This window comes from Pristis pectinata, chromosome 6 (genome assembly GCF_009764475.1).
Source record: "Pristis pectinata isolate sPriPec2 chromosome 6, sPriPec2.1.pri, whole genome shotgun sequence".
Classification (NCBI taxonomy): Eukaryota; Metazoa; Chordata; class Chondrichthyes; order Rhinopristiformes; family Pristidae; genus Pristis; species Pristis pectinata.
In genome coordinates this window covers 88,853,317-88,869,905 of record NC_067410.1, presented here as the reverse complement: position 1 = coordinate 88,869,905, position 16,589 = coordinate 88,853,317, and the positions used below count along the sequence as shown (strand labels likewise).

The following is a 16,589-nucleotide window of genomic DNA, read 5'->3' as shown; positions in this document are numbered from 1 at the left end:
TATTTTAGTTGTCTGTGCAGAATTGATAAACTGAATAATTGCCTTCCCTCAAAATGGGTCTGAAATATTGGGCTTTAGTCTATTGGATGGTGCTTTTTCTTTATGCATACAGATTTGTCCTTCCTTCAGATTGTTGGCCACATTAAAGAATGTGCTATATTTTATTCAGAAAATTAATACAATGCTTTCAAGAGATTTATTGAAGTACCTTGAAAAAGCTTTACATTAAATGCATTAGTCAAGAAAGTAATGCTCTTATATAATGCTTTAACATATCATTTTTAAATATCTCAGTGTGCTTCACAAACAATATATTCCTTTCTGATGCAATGATAATTATTCCAATCACAAACATGTGCAGTGCCATAAAAATCACTAATATGTGAAAGGAACATAGATGTAAAGTACGATGTGGACCAAAAAAAAATTTGAAATTCTGAACCTACAGACATTAATATATAACCATACAATAAAAAATAAGCACTGCAGAGAACATGTATTATATAGATGCATATCCTTGATAGACACACCAGTGGAAGAACTCAGTGGTTCAAGCAGCATCTGTGGAGGAAAAGGGATGGCTGATGTTTTGTGTGAAGACCTTGCATCAGGACTGAGAGTGTAGAGGGAAGATAGCCAGTAAATGTTTTGTTTTGACTAAGTTTGTGAGATTGCTGTCATTGTTAAACTGATACGTTTGGAAGGGTGAATCATCAATCTTTTTCTGTTAGTAAGGCTCTGAAATGCTGGTGTCTGCTTTCTATTCTCATTGACCACAGCCATCATTCAGACTCTCCTTCCTATTACAATTCTAGTAAATCTCTCATAGTACTGCTAAAATAAGGGAAATTACTATTGCTTAGTGAGAGTAAGTGCAATCGTTCACAGTAGTTTTGCCCGTGAATCTCCATGAAAATCTTTTCCCTAAACTAATATCTTAATAAGTGTATTCTAGTTTCTGTTGCCTTGTGATTTCATGTCAGTAAGAACTACATCTCCCATTTATATAGCAATTTTACAGAACATCCCAAGGCAGATACCAGGAGTGTTATCAAGTTAAGCAATGCCAAGACATGCAATGAAATATTAATGCAGATGACTGGAAAATATTACAGAGATGGAGGTGAGGGTTGAGATAGTGGGTGAATCCATTAGCACAAATTGAAAGCAAGGAAGGGAATTTTAAATCAAAACATTTGCTTAACTGGCTCTCAATTTGGGTCAGCAAGCACAGAGGTGAGGTGGTCTTCACATGTTAGGGCATGGGCAACACAATTTTGAATGGTCACAAATTAATGGTGGATAGAATGATAACGTTTGGTTGGGAGTATGATAGAATAGTTAAATCCAAGTCAGATTCTATTAAAATCTACCACAGTTTGACCACATCATCTGGCCTGCAGAATTAGCTAGGGAGATCATGATGGTCAGGAGTTCCGTACCTGCAGCATGCACTGAACTCCTGATGCCAGAGGAGGAGGTCTTGAGGCCCAACTGTGTGCTCTCAGTTTAGCTACTATAAAATGTAGGAATGCTCCATGTGAAATCTGCCATCAAGTGACCCTCCCCTGCTGAACCTCTTCATGGCAGAACTGAGGATTCCTGTAAGTTAGAGTGTAAAGTACCGCAGTGCTTTGGAGAAAACCTACTTCATTCCTGCAGTATACTTCCTTCAAAGTGCTCAACAGGATCCTAAAACTGGGTCATATATCTGTCCACGGATAATGGTAACATGGTGGGTAAGTTACTGGACCAGAATGAAGAAGACTGGACTATAGATCTAGAACATGTTTGAATCCCACCACAGTAGCTGGAGAATTTAAATTCGGGTAGTTCAATAAACCTGGAATTTAAAAAAAAGTATATCCATGAAAAGAATGAATTGTAATGAAAAGCCATCTGCTTCACTGCTGTCATTTAAGGAAAGAAATCTGTCATTCCTAATTGATCTAGCCTATATAGAAATCCACACCCACCAATATGGTTAAATGTTAATTACCTTCTCAGATCAGGGGAGACTACAAATAGACATTAAATGTTGGCTTTGCCAATGACATCCATATCCCTTGAATGAATACATAGGAAAAACTGATGTTGAGGTAGCATTGCTGCATATCCTTTTCCATTCTGTGCATGAAATAAAGAGCTTGAGTTTAAATATTGCCTCTTGCATCATCAAGATGTCCCAAAGTGCTTTACAGCCAATGAATTACAACAAATTGCCACTATTCTTTTGTTGACAATAGCAGGACCTAAATTGCACCCAATATCTTGCTTATAAGGTGAAGTCCAAAACTATACACAGTAGTCCATCTGAAGTCTTGTTAAGGTTTTATTTTGCCTCCTATTACCTTGTGGCTTTTATATTCTGTTCCTCTTCTGACAAAACCTAAAATTCCATTATTTTTGTTAATACAATCTCATCAATTTAAGATGATGCCTCTAATGTTCCGTAAACATGTATCCCCAAATCCCTCTGCTCTTTCTCAGCGGAGTCTGCTTCCACAGACTATACAGTTACTGCTGGTTTCTTATTATCAAAATATATTCCCTCTTGGTCTATTTCTAAATAGTCAATATACACAATGAACAGAAATGGCCCAGTGTTGAAATCTGTGAGATGTCATCACTCCAATGAATATCTGTAATTATTAATTACAATCTCTGTAATCAAAATTTAATATTGTTTGCCTTTTCCTTTCTAATTCCATATCCCTGCTTGAAGAACTCTTTACTTGTTCCAGGAATTCTATTCCCTTTTCCAATTAACTCCCTCTCAGTTCCAATCAATAACTAAAATCTCCCAGAAAGATAATTTTATTGTTTCTGTTCATCTCAAAAACCTAGCTGATGACTTTACACGATTATTTAAAACACACATAATAGAAATAGGGTATTTGGCTCAAACAATTCTTAAGAGCATTTATGCTCCACTTAAGCCTCATTTTACTCCACCAGGATAATGGAGACACAAGAGCCTGCAGGTGCTGGAATCTGGAGCAACAAACAATCTGCTGGAGGAACTCACTGGGTCCTGATGCAGGGTTTCAACCCGAAACACCGAGGTCCTGATGCAGGGTTTCAACCTGAAAAGCTGACACTCCTTTCCTCCTATAGATGCTGCTCCACCTGCTGAGTTCCTCCAGTAGATTGTTTCTTTCAGGATAACCTCCTTTACTCTCCCTCACATTCTTATCAAGCCACCTGACATACATGAATGCTTTTCAGTTCAATAACCCCCTCTCATGATGAGGTGTACATTCTTACCTCACATGGTGAAGCAGTTTCTTCTAGTATCCTCTTCTGAAATCTTGAAAAATATCTTAAATTGATGCCCTCTAGTTTTTCTCTGTAATATACTGTAAACACTCAGCAGGTCAGGTAACGTGAGCAGTGGAAGAACAGATGGATCAGATGTTGCCGGGGAAAGCCAAAAGTTCCATGTCCAAATTCTGGCCTTTATCCATCTTAAGTGCCTGTGAGTTCAAGACTCCAGTACAAATGACAAGTCTCGAACCAGTAATTTTCTGGGTGTCGTCCACCTCGAGGCTCCACAAGGAGTCCTCCTGAGTAGAAACTTCCTGAAATTTACAGATTAGATCTGGTGCAGAAGCAAGGGACCAATTCATTTTAATGTCAATTGTTGAGCTGTTTGAAAGGTTAAAAAGAAAGTAAGATAGATATGTTTTTAAATTATTTGTGTTTGCTTTAATATTTTTTAATTGTTTTCAGTAGTCTTGTTCATGAAACAGTAAATTAGAATGCATGCATAGGAAGGAATTAGGAAAATGGAATGTTGGCCCTTATTGCAAAGTGTATTGAAGGACAAAGTTACAAGAGTTGTAGAGCACAGTGGTGGGAGCACATGTGAAGCACTGCATACAGTCTTGGTCTCCTGAGATGAAAGGGTTGCCTTATGAGGAAAAGTTAGACATTTTCAAAGAGTGAGATGTGATCTCATTGAAACAGAATCTGAAGGATCTTGACAAGGTAGATGCTAAGAGGATGTTTCTCCTCATGGACAACCCAGAACCAAAGAGCATAGTTTCATAATAAGGTGTTAGTCACTTAGGGATGAGATGATAGGAATTTCCTCTCTCAAAGCGTTGTGAATCTTTGGTATTTTCTACCCAAGGCAGTTGTGGAAAATGTATTGTTGAATGTATTCAAGACTGAGATATACATACTTTGGTCTATTAGTGGACTCAAGGGTTATGGGGAACATGCAGGAAAGCAGAGATGAGGCCAAGTTATGATTATATTAAATGGCAAAGCAAGTTCACTTTTTAACCTCTCCCTGCTTCAATATGAGGTTCCCACCTGCTTTAAGAAGACCACTATCATCCTGGTACCCAAGGAAAACAAGGTAAAGTGCCTTAATGTCTGCCATCTGGTGGCTCTGACATCTACCATCATGAAGTGCTTCGAGAGGCTGGTCATGGCACGCACGGTAGTGTAGCGGTTAGCGTAACACTTTATAACGCTAGCGACTGGGGTTCAATTCCGGCCACTGTCTGTAAGGAGTTTGTATGTTCTCCCCATGTCTGTGTGGGTTTCCTCCAGGTGCTCCAGTTTCCTCCCACATTCCAAAGACCTACAGGTTAGGAAGTTGTGGGCATGCTATGTTGGCACCGGAAGCGTGGCGACACTTGTGGGCTGCCCCCAGAACACTACACAAGAAGATGCATTTCACTGTGTGTTTTGATGTACATGTGACTAATAAAGATATCTTAAACCTTAATCTTAATTCCAGCCTCCCAGACAAGCTTGACCCACTGCAATTCGCCTACCACTAAAACAGGTCTGCAGCGGATGCCATCTCCCTGGCCCTACATTCATCTCTGGAGCATCTGGACAGTAAAGACACCGATGTTAGACTTTTGTTTATTGACTACAGCTCCACCTTCAATACTATAATTCCAAGCAAAGTCATCACCAAACTCCAAGACCTGGGACTCAACACCTGCCTTTGCAACTGGATCCTTGACTTCCTGACCAACAGACCACAATCAGTGAGGAAAGGCAGCAACACCTCCGCCATGACTATCCTTAACACTGGTGCCCCACAAGGCTGCGTCCTCAGCCCCCTACTCTATTCCCTATATACTCATGACTGCGTGGCCAATTTCTGCTCTAACTCCATCTACAAATTTGCAGATAATACCAGAGTACAGGAAGGAGATAGTGAGCTTAGTTGCATGGTGGTATGACAACAACCTTTCCCTCAATGTCAGCAAAACAAAAGAGCTGGTTGTTGACTTCAGGAAGTGGGGTGGTGCACATGCTCCTGCCTACATCAATGATGCTGAGGTCAAGAGGGTTGAGAGCTTCAAGTTCCTTGGAGTGAACATCACCAACAGCCTGTCCTGGTCCGACCAAGAAGACGCCAGGGCCAAGAAAGCTCACCAGTGCCTCTACTCTCTCAGGAACTAAAGAAATTTGGCATGTCCCCTTTGACCCTCACCAATTTTTATCAATGCACCATAAATAGCATCCTATCCGGATGCATCACGGCTCGGTATGGCAGCTGCTCTGCCTGTGACTGCAAGAAACTGCAGAAAGTTGTGGATGCAGCTCAGCACGTCATGGAAACCAGCCTCCCCTCCATGGACTCTGTCTATACTTCTCACTGCCTCAGTAAAGGACTGTAGCCAGTATAATCAAAGACCCCACCTACCCCGCACATTCTGTCTTCTCCCCTCTCCCTCTGGGCAGGAGATACAGAAGCCTGAAAACACGTACCACCAGGCTCAAGACAGCTTCTACCCCGCTGTTATAAGACTATTGAATGGTACGATAAGGTGGACTCTTGACTTCACAATCTACCTTGTTATGATCTTGCACTTATTGTCTTCTTGCACTGCACTTCCTCTGTAGCTGTAACACCTCACTCTGCATTGTGTTATTTTTTTTACCTTGTACTACCTCGAAGCACTGTGTAGTAAATTGATCTGTATGAACAGTATGCAAGGCAAGTTTTTCACTGTACCTTGGTACATGTGACAATAATAAACCAATTCCAATTCAAGGAGCCATATGGCCTATTCCTGCCTCCTAACTCTTCAAATACTGGAGATCAATACTCAGTCCATTAAAATCAGCTTTCCTCTAATTTGGTACTTTGGCCCTAATCATGCTTATATCCTTCACAGTTTTTAATTTGAACCAGATTACAGTTAGTTATTACTCACTCAATGTTCTGTTATTTTTACTTCTCTTTTCTACTTCCTTTCATTTCCCATTAATCCAGTATCAAATCTTCCTGTGTTTGGACCTTGAAAATTTATTTATATATCAAACACCAGTTTGGCAACAACTGAAGGAATATGTTCATTTTTGGGTGCCACACTGTGGGAAAGATGTGAATGCTTTGAAGAGGGTGCAGAAGAAATTTAACAAAATCATTCTACTATTGAGGGATTCTGGTTATGTGGATAAGTTGTTCAAAAGGAAGCGAGCAAGGTATCTGAAAAGAGAATCTGCAAGGCTATGGGGAGGGGGCAGTGGAGTAGGACGCTTCCATAGCTTTGGCACAGATCCAATGGCTAATGGCCACCTTCTGTGCTGTAACAAATCTGTCATTCTTGATAACTGTCCCTTCCATTTTGTTTCTAGATGTATAGGTATATTTATGAGGTACTATTTCTTAAGCTTACATTGGGCTTCATAGGAGCAGTAAACAAAGTGCAAGGTAAGTCTGAAGAACAGCATTTCATCTTCCATCGAGGCATGTTGCAACCTGGGACTCCACCTGTAACTTGGGACTCAATATTGAATTCAACAATTTCAGATGACTAGCCTTTCTATTGTAAGGTCATCCACTTGTAACATCAACTCATTTGTTCTTTCTCAATAGATTTCATCTGCCAAATGTCACCAGCATTCCCTTTTATTTCAGAGTTCCAGCAACTGCTGTGTTCTGCATTTCACAGTTCCAGCATGTTGGATTTTTCCACTTTAACTATCCTCTAATTACATGCCTGCATACAGATCAGTTATGATTCATTCCCCGCTCTTCGAAGGCACCAAAAGCAATTGTGTGTTTTGTACAACCTTGCATTCAACCTAAACCTAACTCTAATCCTTTACACTTAACCTTGGTCTCCACCCTATCACAGATATTCTCTTTGTTCACCCCACCATTCCCCTGACCCCTCCCACTCCCTGCAATTTAAAATATGCTTGTATTCTCACGTTTCCAGTCCTGATTAAGGCCATTGACCTGAAGTGTTAACTCTGTTTCTCTCTCCACAGGCACACCTGCCATGCTGAATATCCCAATCCTTTTCTATTTTTCTTGAAGTTAGAAAGCACCTGAAGGAGAATTGACTATAATGACATCCTAATAGAATTAGATAAAGAAGCGTGGAAAGAGGTTCCGGTGAAGCATAAATGTTGGCATTGATCAGTTGGGCCAAGTGATTTATATCTACGATGTAGGTTCTGTAATTTTGAGGCTCGTCTCAATTTTTCTATTATTATCACAAGGAAATAGATAATGTGTATAGTAGAAAACCCATTATGGGCTCTTCACATGGCTCATTTAGTAAAACATTATATGTTCGTGAACCATGCAGTCCACATAGATATTAACTAAAAATGAATTCCAAGTCAGCTATGATACCCTCTTTGAATGAATGGCATCCTGACTCTCATTTCATAGATTCACGGATGAAGAACATGAAGGAGTTATTGAAAGGGTGCAACCATTTGTGGACCAGACTCTAATTCGAGTTAATTTCTTGGAAAAGAGAACATTGGGGGAAAACACACAGTACCCTATAATTATGCAATTATTACAATTATAATATTTGTTTGATTTGGAAAAAAATCAATTTAAAATATATATATAAATCTGTGTGTGAAATGTTTGTAGAAAATCACAAGCATCTTTTTATTAACACATTTAGAATGACCCCAAATCATTAGTATGTACTTGTTAAATTATGCATTAATTACACAGAATGCCATTCATAATGTAATTTGTGACTGTGAATTGTGAATTAACGCCAAACACTGGAAGTTGAAAAATGTTTAAAAGAGGGACCTGGCAGGCCCTATATCATAAACTTCATTCCACAGAAAATGAAATTATGTCATGGTTCTTTATCAGAGAGTAATAAAAAGATTTACCCAGGGTTAAGAGATTTGGAAGACCTTAGGCTTGGAAAGCTGATGCCACTAACTCTGAAATATTCACAAACTTCTTTAGCTGCATAAACTTGGGATTTCAAAATTGCACTAAAATAATTTTACAAAATAAATTTTCAGAAAAATTGCTTTTCACGTCGCTTGGCAAGTCACAACCTTTCTAAAAATATAGTCATAAAGTGCATACTTTTATTACAAAAATGTTACATTACTACAAAGCTAATTCACTTGTTCACATCAAATCTGTTGACTCAGTTTAGAATGTGGATAACAAATACATTGTTTTTACACATGATGTGAAAGCCAGTTTGTGTGTCCACTAGCAAGCAATGTAAGGATTATCTTAAAATACAACAAATGTGTCCCTTCATTGTAAGGTATGTGCTGTAAACTTAATTGTTATTACACAAGAAATGTGCTTTATTATGAGTAGCAGAAATATCCAGGGATTTGATAAAATATATAATAGTACCTGAATACCAGCTTACAGTAAATGCAGGTGAAAAAAACACAATACATGCAGTCCTCAGGTTATGTACAGATTCTATTCCTGAGATCTGTCCATAAGCTGATTCCTCTGTGTCAGAAATGTCAGTTTTCTATTGCTACCCATATTAGATTGCTCCACATGCACTTGCTATAATTCTTTCATTTTACTGAATAATCACCCTAACGCTACCCATTGTTAGCCTAATGGAATACAGACTGTATCCAATCATTAATGAATACCATGAAATATTTTATTATTGTTATACCATTTTGAAAAATGCTTTAAAAATGTATGGGAGAATTTGCATAAAGTCAGATTTCCATAAGTCAGGTCATCCATTATCCAGGAAGCCCCTGTATATTGAAAATACTCAGCATGTCAACAAGCTCCTGTGTAAGGGAAGTTATTATTGCAGGTCAGTGATTCTTTATCAGGACATTTAAATGAAGGGCCATTGACTTGTTCCACTAACTCTTTCTTTGTCATGATATGTGGACTACAGCAAATGTACTTCCAGCATTTTGTTCTTATTCCAGATTCAGAGCATTCGCATTATTTTTGCTTTTGTATTCCTGAATGTTGAGTCTTATTTAAAATGACAACTGGAAAATTCCAGATAAAAACACACCAAATAAAATTATGGAATCACTTTATGCAGCACTTAAAAGGTTTATAATTAAATAGATTCAGCATTAATGTACAAAATGAATCAGGTTCTAAAGAAATATAACAGAGAATTTGACATTGGATTGAAACACGTGGATAAAGGTGAGAATGTAATAGTGACTTTTAGCCTTCAGTGAGAAATTTGATAATATACCACTTACAAACTCAGTAATCTAAAACAATTGCAATATTGTAAACAGAATATCATACTCCATTATGGTGTGATGAGGGAAACATTTATCAATAACATTGCATTGTTAGTTTCAAATAGATGTGACAATCTAAAGACTTATTCTGAACTCTGAGCATTTTACAGCTTCCAGTGTTGCTTTAAGGACCTCTGCAGAAACCTGTGTATTGCACCGGAGAGATGTCCACACTATAGTGTATTGTCTGAAAGTCTTCTCTCATTCCCTCTTAAGACCATCCATTATCTTCCACTTGTGCAGATGATATTTAGATTCACCATGGGCTGTCCTAAATTGGAAATGGTTACCTCCAATGGAAATGGAAGCATGAAAGTTTGCAATCAAATTTTCATTTGAAATGTGGTTCTTAAATATATGCAACCCCTTAATTAACCCAAATTCACACTTTACAAATCACAACAAAAAAATCTGAGATACAGAGTAAAAATTCACTCTCACGGAATTTGTGTCAATGTTTATTTTCAGCTTACATTTCTTGACTCGTGCAGATGATGTGGCTTTGTGTTATGGAAAATCATGATTCAGACAATTTTCTGGGGATGCAACCCATTTCCCCCCTTCAAAAATGCAGGGGGTTGCCTGTATTGCCTCCTCCATTTCTCTCTCACGTTTAAATTTCCCACCTGACCTGACACTGTCTTGGAGAGGACACTTTGTTTCAGCATGTGTGGGTAAGGTTGGGTTTGACACAAATTTAATGTGATCCCAAAGAATTGCAGCCTTGTCTTATTTTTGTGTTGGGGGTGATACTTGCAAGCACTAGTAGCTAAAATTGAGGTCTCCCTTTAAATTTGACGCAAAATGTAATGATTGCATGAGTGTGTTACCAAAGGACTAGGTGAAACTCTGAAGTTCAAACAACATGAAACATGACCAATGTCAGATTAGATCAACATCCCCATTTAGAGGAGTTGGCTTTGTTTCTCCCATGCTAATTTTCATTGAATTTCTTTGCATTTTTTTTCCTGTTCAAATTGGAAATAATAAAAACACTGATGTGGCAGTTTCTTAATTACAGTCTACTCAGGCAATCCCTCGTGATCAAGGATGACTTGCTTCCATTGCAGCTTGTTTGTTCTGAGGTGACTAATGAGGCCAATGTTGATACCTTGACTGTTGGTTACAGCAGGAGGTGCCTGACAGCGTGGGCAGCTTGTGAGGTAGTGCACTCTTTGCATCATTTATTGAGAGCTTCTGTTTGCTTCCAATGCATGGCCCAGCTGCATCAAAAGTATTTCCAGCATTTTGTACTTACCAATACCATAAAAAAATGCTTCTTCTGCACTTTGAGCAGGCATAGGCAAGACATTCCCAGGAGGCAGTGACGATGGTATATTTCCTCTAGGAGGCTTTGAGCACAGGCTTGAATCTTTTCCTCCGTCTGCCTGGTAATCCCTTCCCATAACCAAACTTGGAATGGTATGTCTGTTTTGGGAATCTGGTGTCAGGCATGCAAGCAATATTGCCTGGCCAGTGTAACCAAATGAGAGTAACTAGGACCTAAATGCTGGGGATTTTGGACTGGGAGAATCACTGATGTTGGTTCTCTTATCCTTCCAAAGAATTTGGAGGACTTTACAAGAGGCAATAAAGATTTATAGCAAGACCCTGGAAAACGTGGACCACTTCCTATATCTTGAGAGTTAACTCATGGCAAAGGCAAACAGTGATGGTTAAATTAACTACTGCCCACAATTTGCCAGTATAGGCTTTGGTTGATTGAGTAAAATGCTGTTTGAAAATCAAGAACTCATGGTCCTCAAGGCAGCAGTGATTCGTGCTGCCTTCTGAGCTTCTGAGACCTGGACAACCTTCAGCAGGTACCTCAAGGTACTGGAAGAATACCATCATTCCAGGTCTGCAAAATCCTCCTAACTTACTGGAAGGAGAAGCAAACTAACAGTGTACTCTCTAAGCCAATATCCCCAGTGATAAAGCCCCAATTACAGCTGTAAAATTACCAAATAAACTGTTACGCACAGTAAATTGTAAAATACTTTATTGAGATATCTTTATTAGTCACATGTACATCGAAACACAGTGAAATGTATCTTTGGCGGAGAGCGTTCTGGGGGCAGCCCGCAAGTGTCGCCACGCTTCCAGCGCCAATGTAATATGCCCACAACTTCCTAACCCATACGTCTTTGGAATGTGGGAGGAAACCGGAGCACCCACACAGACATGGGGAGAACGTACAAGCTCCTTACAGACCGTGGCCAGAATTGAACCCGGGTTGCTGGCGCTGTAATAGTGTTACACTAACTGCTGTACTACCGCTGCAGTAGCACAAGGGTATTTAAAGTTCTACTGCAGACATTTTGAGTTGAATGGATCTGCACCTAATTTTTTGGGCTGTACCTGAACACAAATGTTTGCTCATACTGTTACACACTTGGCAGATAAAATGGCCTATTTTTGTCGATTTTAGCAAACACATTTGTATCCAGAACTCATATAGAGACTCCACATGGGCTGTTTTACAGTGGCTTTGCAGTGTAATGAAAAAGTGGTAGCTCTGTGTGACAATCCAAATGCTTTACCTGCATCAGTGGTAAGAATAAAGCATTCACTTGAATTGCGGAACATCACAGTTTGCTTTTCTGAGTAAAAAAAATGGCTTCTCATTGCTTATCCAAGAGTTTAAAACTACAGATGCTATAAAAGTCTGTGGTAAGTTAAGGCAATCTGGACTTCCCCTGTATGGAAGGAAGCGACTCTATAAACTTAACTCAAATGTAAAGTAGTGGATGTCTCACAGTGAATTAATAAATTAAACATTTTGTTTGCTGATGTATAGAGCATAGCTAAAAACTTCATAGGAACTCAAAGAAAAAAAAAGTTTCTGAAGATTGAGTTCCTTGTGGAAGAAGCTGCTAAATCCAGCAGAATGTCTAGAAACATCCAGGATCTAACTATCTTAAATCATCCACAGTGATATCTCTGCATGCTAATAATAGCAAGACCAGAAAGCAGAATTAAATGGAAGGGCTGCAAAAGTCTTCCCAAGGTACTTGGTCATGTATGATAAAGGCTGAAGAGAAGTTTATTTGCACTTCAGAAGTAGAAATGGTTTGCCGATGATTGCACAATCTTAAATTCAGTCATGATTGCAGTTCGCACAATCTAGACAAAGGCAGAGGCTGATAATAGTAACATTTGCTCTCATAAAACTGATAGGAAATAACCATCTCCAGCAAAAGAACATCTAACCACCTCATTTAATGGTATTGCCATCAGTGAGTTGCCTATCATCAATATCCTGAGGTTCACAATTGACCAGATCCTCAACTCCACCAGCCACAAAAATACAGTCGATAGAAGAGCAGGTCAGAGGTGGGGTATCCTGTGCCAAGTGCAAAACCCCTGACACCCCACCCTAAAGCCTCTTCACCATCTAGAAGACACAAGTCAGAAGTGTGATGAAATACTTTCCACTTGCCTGTAAGAGAGCAGTTCCAACAACACTCACAAAACTTGATACCATCCAGTACAAAGAAGCCTGCTTGACTGGCATACTATATCCCTACGTTAAACGTATACCCTGTCTGCCCCCCCCGTGCATCATGGTTGCAGTCTGTCCCGTTCACAAAATTCACTCCATGCTACTCGCCGAGGCTGTTCAACAGCAACCTCCCAAACCATCATCGCAGGTGCACTGAACGAAAAGCGCCGCGTGCAGAGCTGCAGCAAAATCCCCAAACCCGAATCTCTCCCCGCGACATCCTACTTGTTAACTAATTGAAACCCAAAGTGGTTTAGGTGCAGAATTTCTTCTAACAAATTTGAAAGTGTTGCCGTAATAGCCAAAGCTATCAACTTGCGAGGCCAGGTGTTTAAAAATTATGCATTAAGTTGGAAGTAATGGAGTAACAGTGAAAGTGAATGTCGTTGACGTGGCGGTATTTCCCAGTAGTACTTCTGCATGGACGATACCAACAGCCGAAGCCATTCTCTGCGTTCCCGCAGCTGAGACCGGAGCGTCAGAGCAGCTGGGGGCGGGAGGTCATATGACAAATCACGTGAGCCGCGGCAGGAGCCGGGTGGCAGGCGGAGGTCGTGTGAGGTTGCCTGCGGATCGCAGCCATGGCCGAACGGACGCCCCTGCTCAACTACAGGCTGTACGTGGCCCCCGATGCTGGCGGACCCCGCGGACCGCACGGAGGCCAGCAGGTTCCCGCTAAGAAGCTGTCCACCTTTTTCGGGGTGGTGGTACCCACTCTGCTCTCCATGTTCAGCGTGGTGCTTTTTCTGCGGATAGGTAAGTGTTGGTTTGAAAGTGAGCCCGAACTTTCTGCCCGACCCCGAACTTTCTGCCCGACCCCGAACTTTCTGCCCGACCCCGAACTTCCTGCTCCTCCAGTTGATTGTTGTTTGGTTCAGAGTCACAACTGGAAATTCCCTTGACGTCAACTACAGTTGGCCAAGACCCGAGGTTGCACTGTTGCTGCCCGAGTCCCTTATTACTTCCATCACTGTTTTCATTCCCAGTTTAAAGAATACTAATTCAAATGCTCTCTAGCTTTACTTAATACCTCTTTTGGGGTAAAAGTTTACCTTAAAAAAAAACAATTAAAAAACACAATGATGAAGGAGGAACTCAGCAGGCCAGGCGGCATCTGTAGAGAAAAGTAGGTAGTCAATGTTCTGGGTCAGGAGGCTTCTTCAGGACTGAAGATAGGAAAAGGGGAAGCCAAATATATAGGAGTGAAAAGCAGAGCAGTGATAGGTGGACAAAAGAGGGCAGGAGGGATGGGCACAAGGTGGTGATAGATGCAAGTAAGAGATGGTGATAGATGCAGGGGAGGAGGGGAGAGCAGATCCGCCGGGGATGGGTCAAAGGTAAGGAGAGAAAACCCATCCTGCTCCCACCCCCACCCCAGGAACTTCCACTGCCCTGCATAGGTGCAACACCTGCCCCTACACCACCTCCATCCAGGAACCCAAACAGTCCTTTCAGGTGAGAAAGAGATTCGTCTGTACCTCCCTTAATGTCATCTACTGTATTTGGTGCTCCAAATGTGGCCTCCTCTACATTGGTGAGGCTAAACACAGACACCTGCACTCTGTCCCTAACCACGACCTACATCTTCCCATTGCCAGTTACTTTAACTACCCCAACCCCCCAATCACTGATATGTCGGCCTCCTCCCTGCCAGGGGAATTCCAAGTGCAAACTGAGGAACAGCACCTCATTTTCCATCTTGAAACCTTGCAGACTAATGGCACGAACATTGAATTCTCCCACTTTAAGTAATCTCCACATGTCTTTCACCCCCCCATGCTGCTGTTTTCCTTCCCTTTCCTAGTGTCTTTTTCTACCCCCTTTTTTTTCTCTCCTTACCTTTGGACCCATCTCCCCTCCTCCCCTGGATCTGCTCTCCCCTCCTCTTCCCTTGCACCTGCCTATCACTATCTCTTACCTGCATCTACCTATAACCACCTTGTGCCCACCCACCCCGCCTCCCCTTTTTTTTTGTCCACCTATCACTGCTCTGCTTTTCCCTCCTATATATGGGGCTTCCCCTTTTCCTATCTTCAGTCCGAAGGAGGGATCCTGACCCAAAACATTGACCTCCTGCTTTTCTCCACGGATGCTGCCTGCCCTGCTGAGTTCCTCCAGCATCAGTGTTTTTCATCTAGATTCCAGCATCTGCAGTCCTTTGTTTCTGTAAAAAAAAAAGCCCTGTTCATACCTATGGTGGCTGTTTGTGAACGAGTCCTGTTCATACCTGTGGTAGCGCTCAGTCCTGCAATGCTTCACTTTTGTAGGTCTTGTACTGTTTGTCCAGTTCTTTCCTTGTCCTTGCACCCACTACTTTCGTAAGTTCTGTCAGCCTTGCAGAATTCTGGGAATTCATTGTTGCTTCACTCCAAGACCTTTGCATCCCCAGTCTCTTTGACCCATAACTTGCAACAACCTGGAGCTGTACAGGTGATGAGCTTTGAAATTCTCTCCCTAAAATTTTCCACCACTCTCTCCTCTTGTTACTTTTGAACCAAACTTTTAAATTAGCTGCCTTGAAAGTCATGTGACTTGTGATTAGGTTTTGTTGAAAACATTCCTTGGAGTGATGTGGGAAACTTTACAATGTTAGATGATGGTATATAATTGCAGTCTACTGGAGTATCCTTTCAGTAACTCCACTTACAAAAGAACAGTTTATAAAATAGTATTTTCCTGAACTAATTCATTGATATTGAAAAATGTGATGAGAAATAGCTTGTAAGTGTCCCTTAAAACAGAAAGGATAATTCATTCCAAAATGCTTAGTTGGAAGGGAAGGTTTTGCTTACACGTGATTATGACTTTGTTCTTTCTGCTTTAATGACTCCACTCTTTTAAAAATACTGGTCAATGTCCTGATTGATTTCACTCTTTGATTTTGTTGCCTGGGAAATATGCTGATGCTGTTTCTTTGAGTAACTGTGAACCATAACAGACTCTATTATTTTTGGATGTTGTGTCCATTTTGGTAGACCTTGCACACAGGCAGTGTATTAGAATTTTGCTTTGACTTCTTCTCTCAGATAGTTCCCTATTTTCCCCTGAGCAATTGCCTTGCAATGTCAGGCAGGGGTGAATAAAAACTGAAACGATATTACCGAAACACAAGATGTGATTAGTGGCTACTTTTTAACCTCCACAAAGTCACAATCCCAATTTTGCATATGAATTTTTGGGAGGAATAAAAAGGAATTGTGCAGATTTTTATCATTGGCCAAATTTCTGGTAACTATTTTAAAATTCAGCTTTAAGGAGTAGCACTTCTCTTTTTAGTAATAAAGTTGTGGGTTGAATTCCCACACAATATAAGCTAACTTTTCAATGCAGAAGTGTGGGATCATTGCATTATCTTTTTATGCGATATGAAACTGAAGTTGTGTCTGCCCTCAGGAGTATTCCACAAAACAGGACATCCACAAGGGGCTGAATGATCTACTTCTGTTTCTGTACTCCAAAGATGAGTTAAATTAAGTCTCCATGTGATTGTAAAGATCCCAAGACACTTGAGACCAAGGACTTCCCCTCCCTTAAACCCAGCCAAAATTTCCCCATTCAACGAAACTCCCAA

At 40.6% G+C, this 16,589-nt stretch overlaps 1 protein-coding gene across 1 annotated transcript in view; it reads left to right on the top strand.

Annotated features, from left to right (window-relative positions):
* Positions 1-13,549: 13,549 nt before the first annotated feature.
* The window catches only part of zgc:153039 (uncharacterized protein LOC767698 homolog), an 83,857-nt gene continuing 80,817 nt past the window's right edge, over positions 13,550-16,589 (top strand). Inside the window, 1 exon segment of the mRNA XM_052018532.1 lies at positions 13,550-13,774. Coding sequence (XP_051874492.1) covers positions 13,600-13,774 — 175 coding nt within the window. The 5' untranslated portion in view covers positions 13,550-13,599.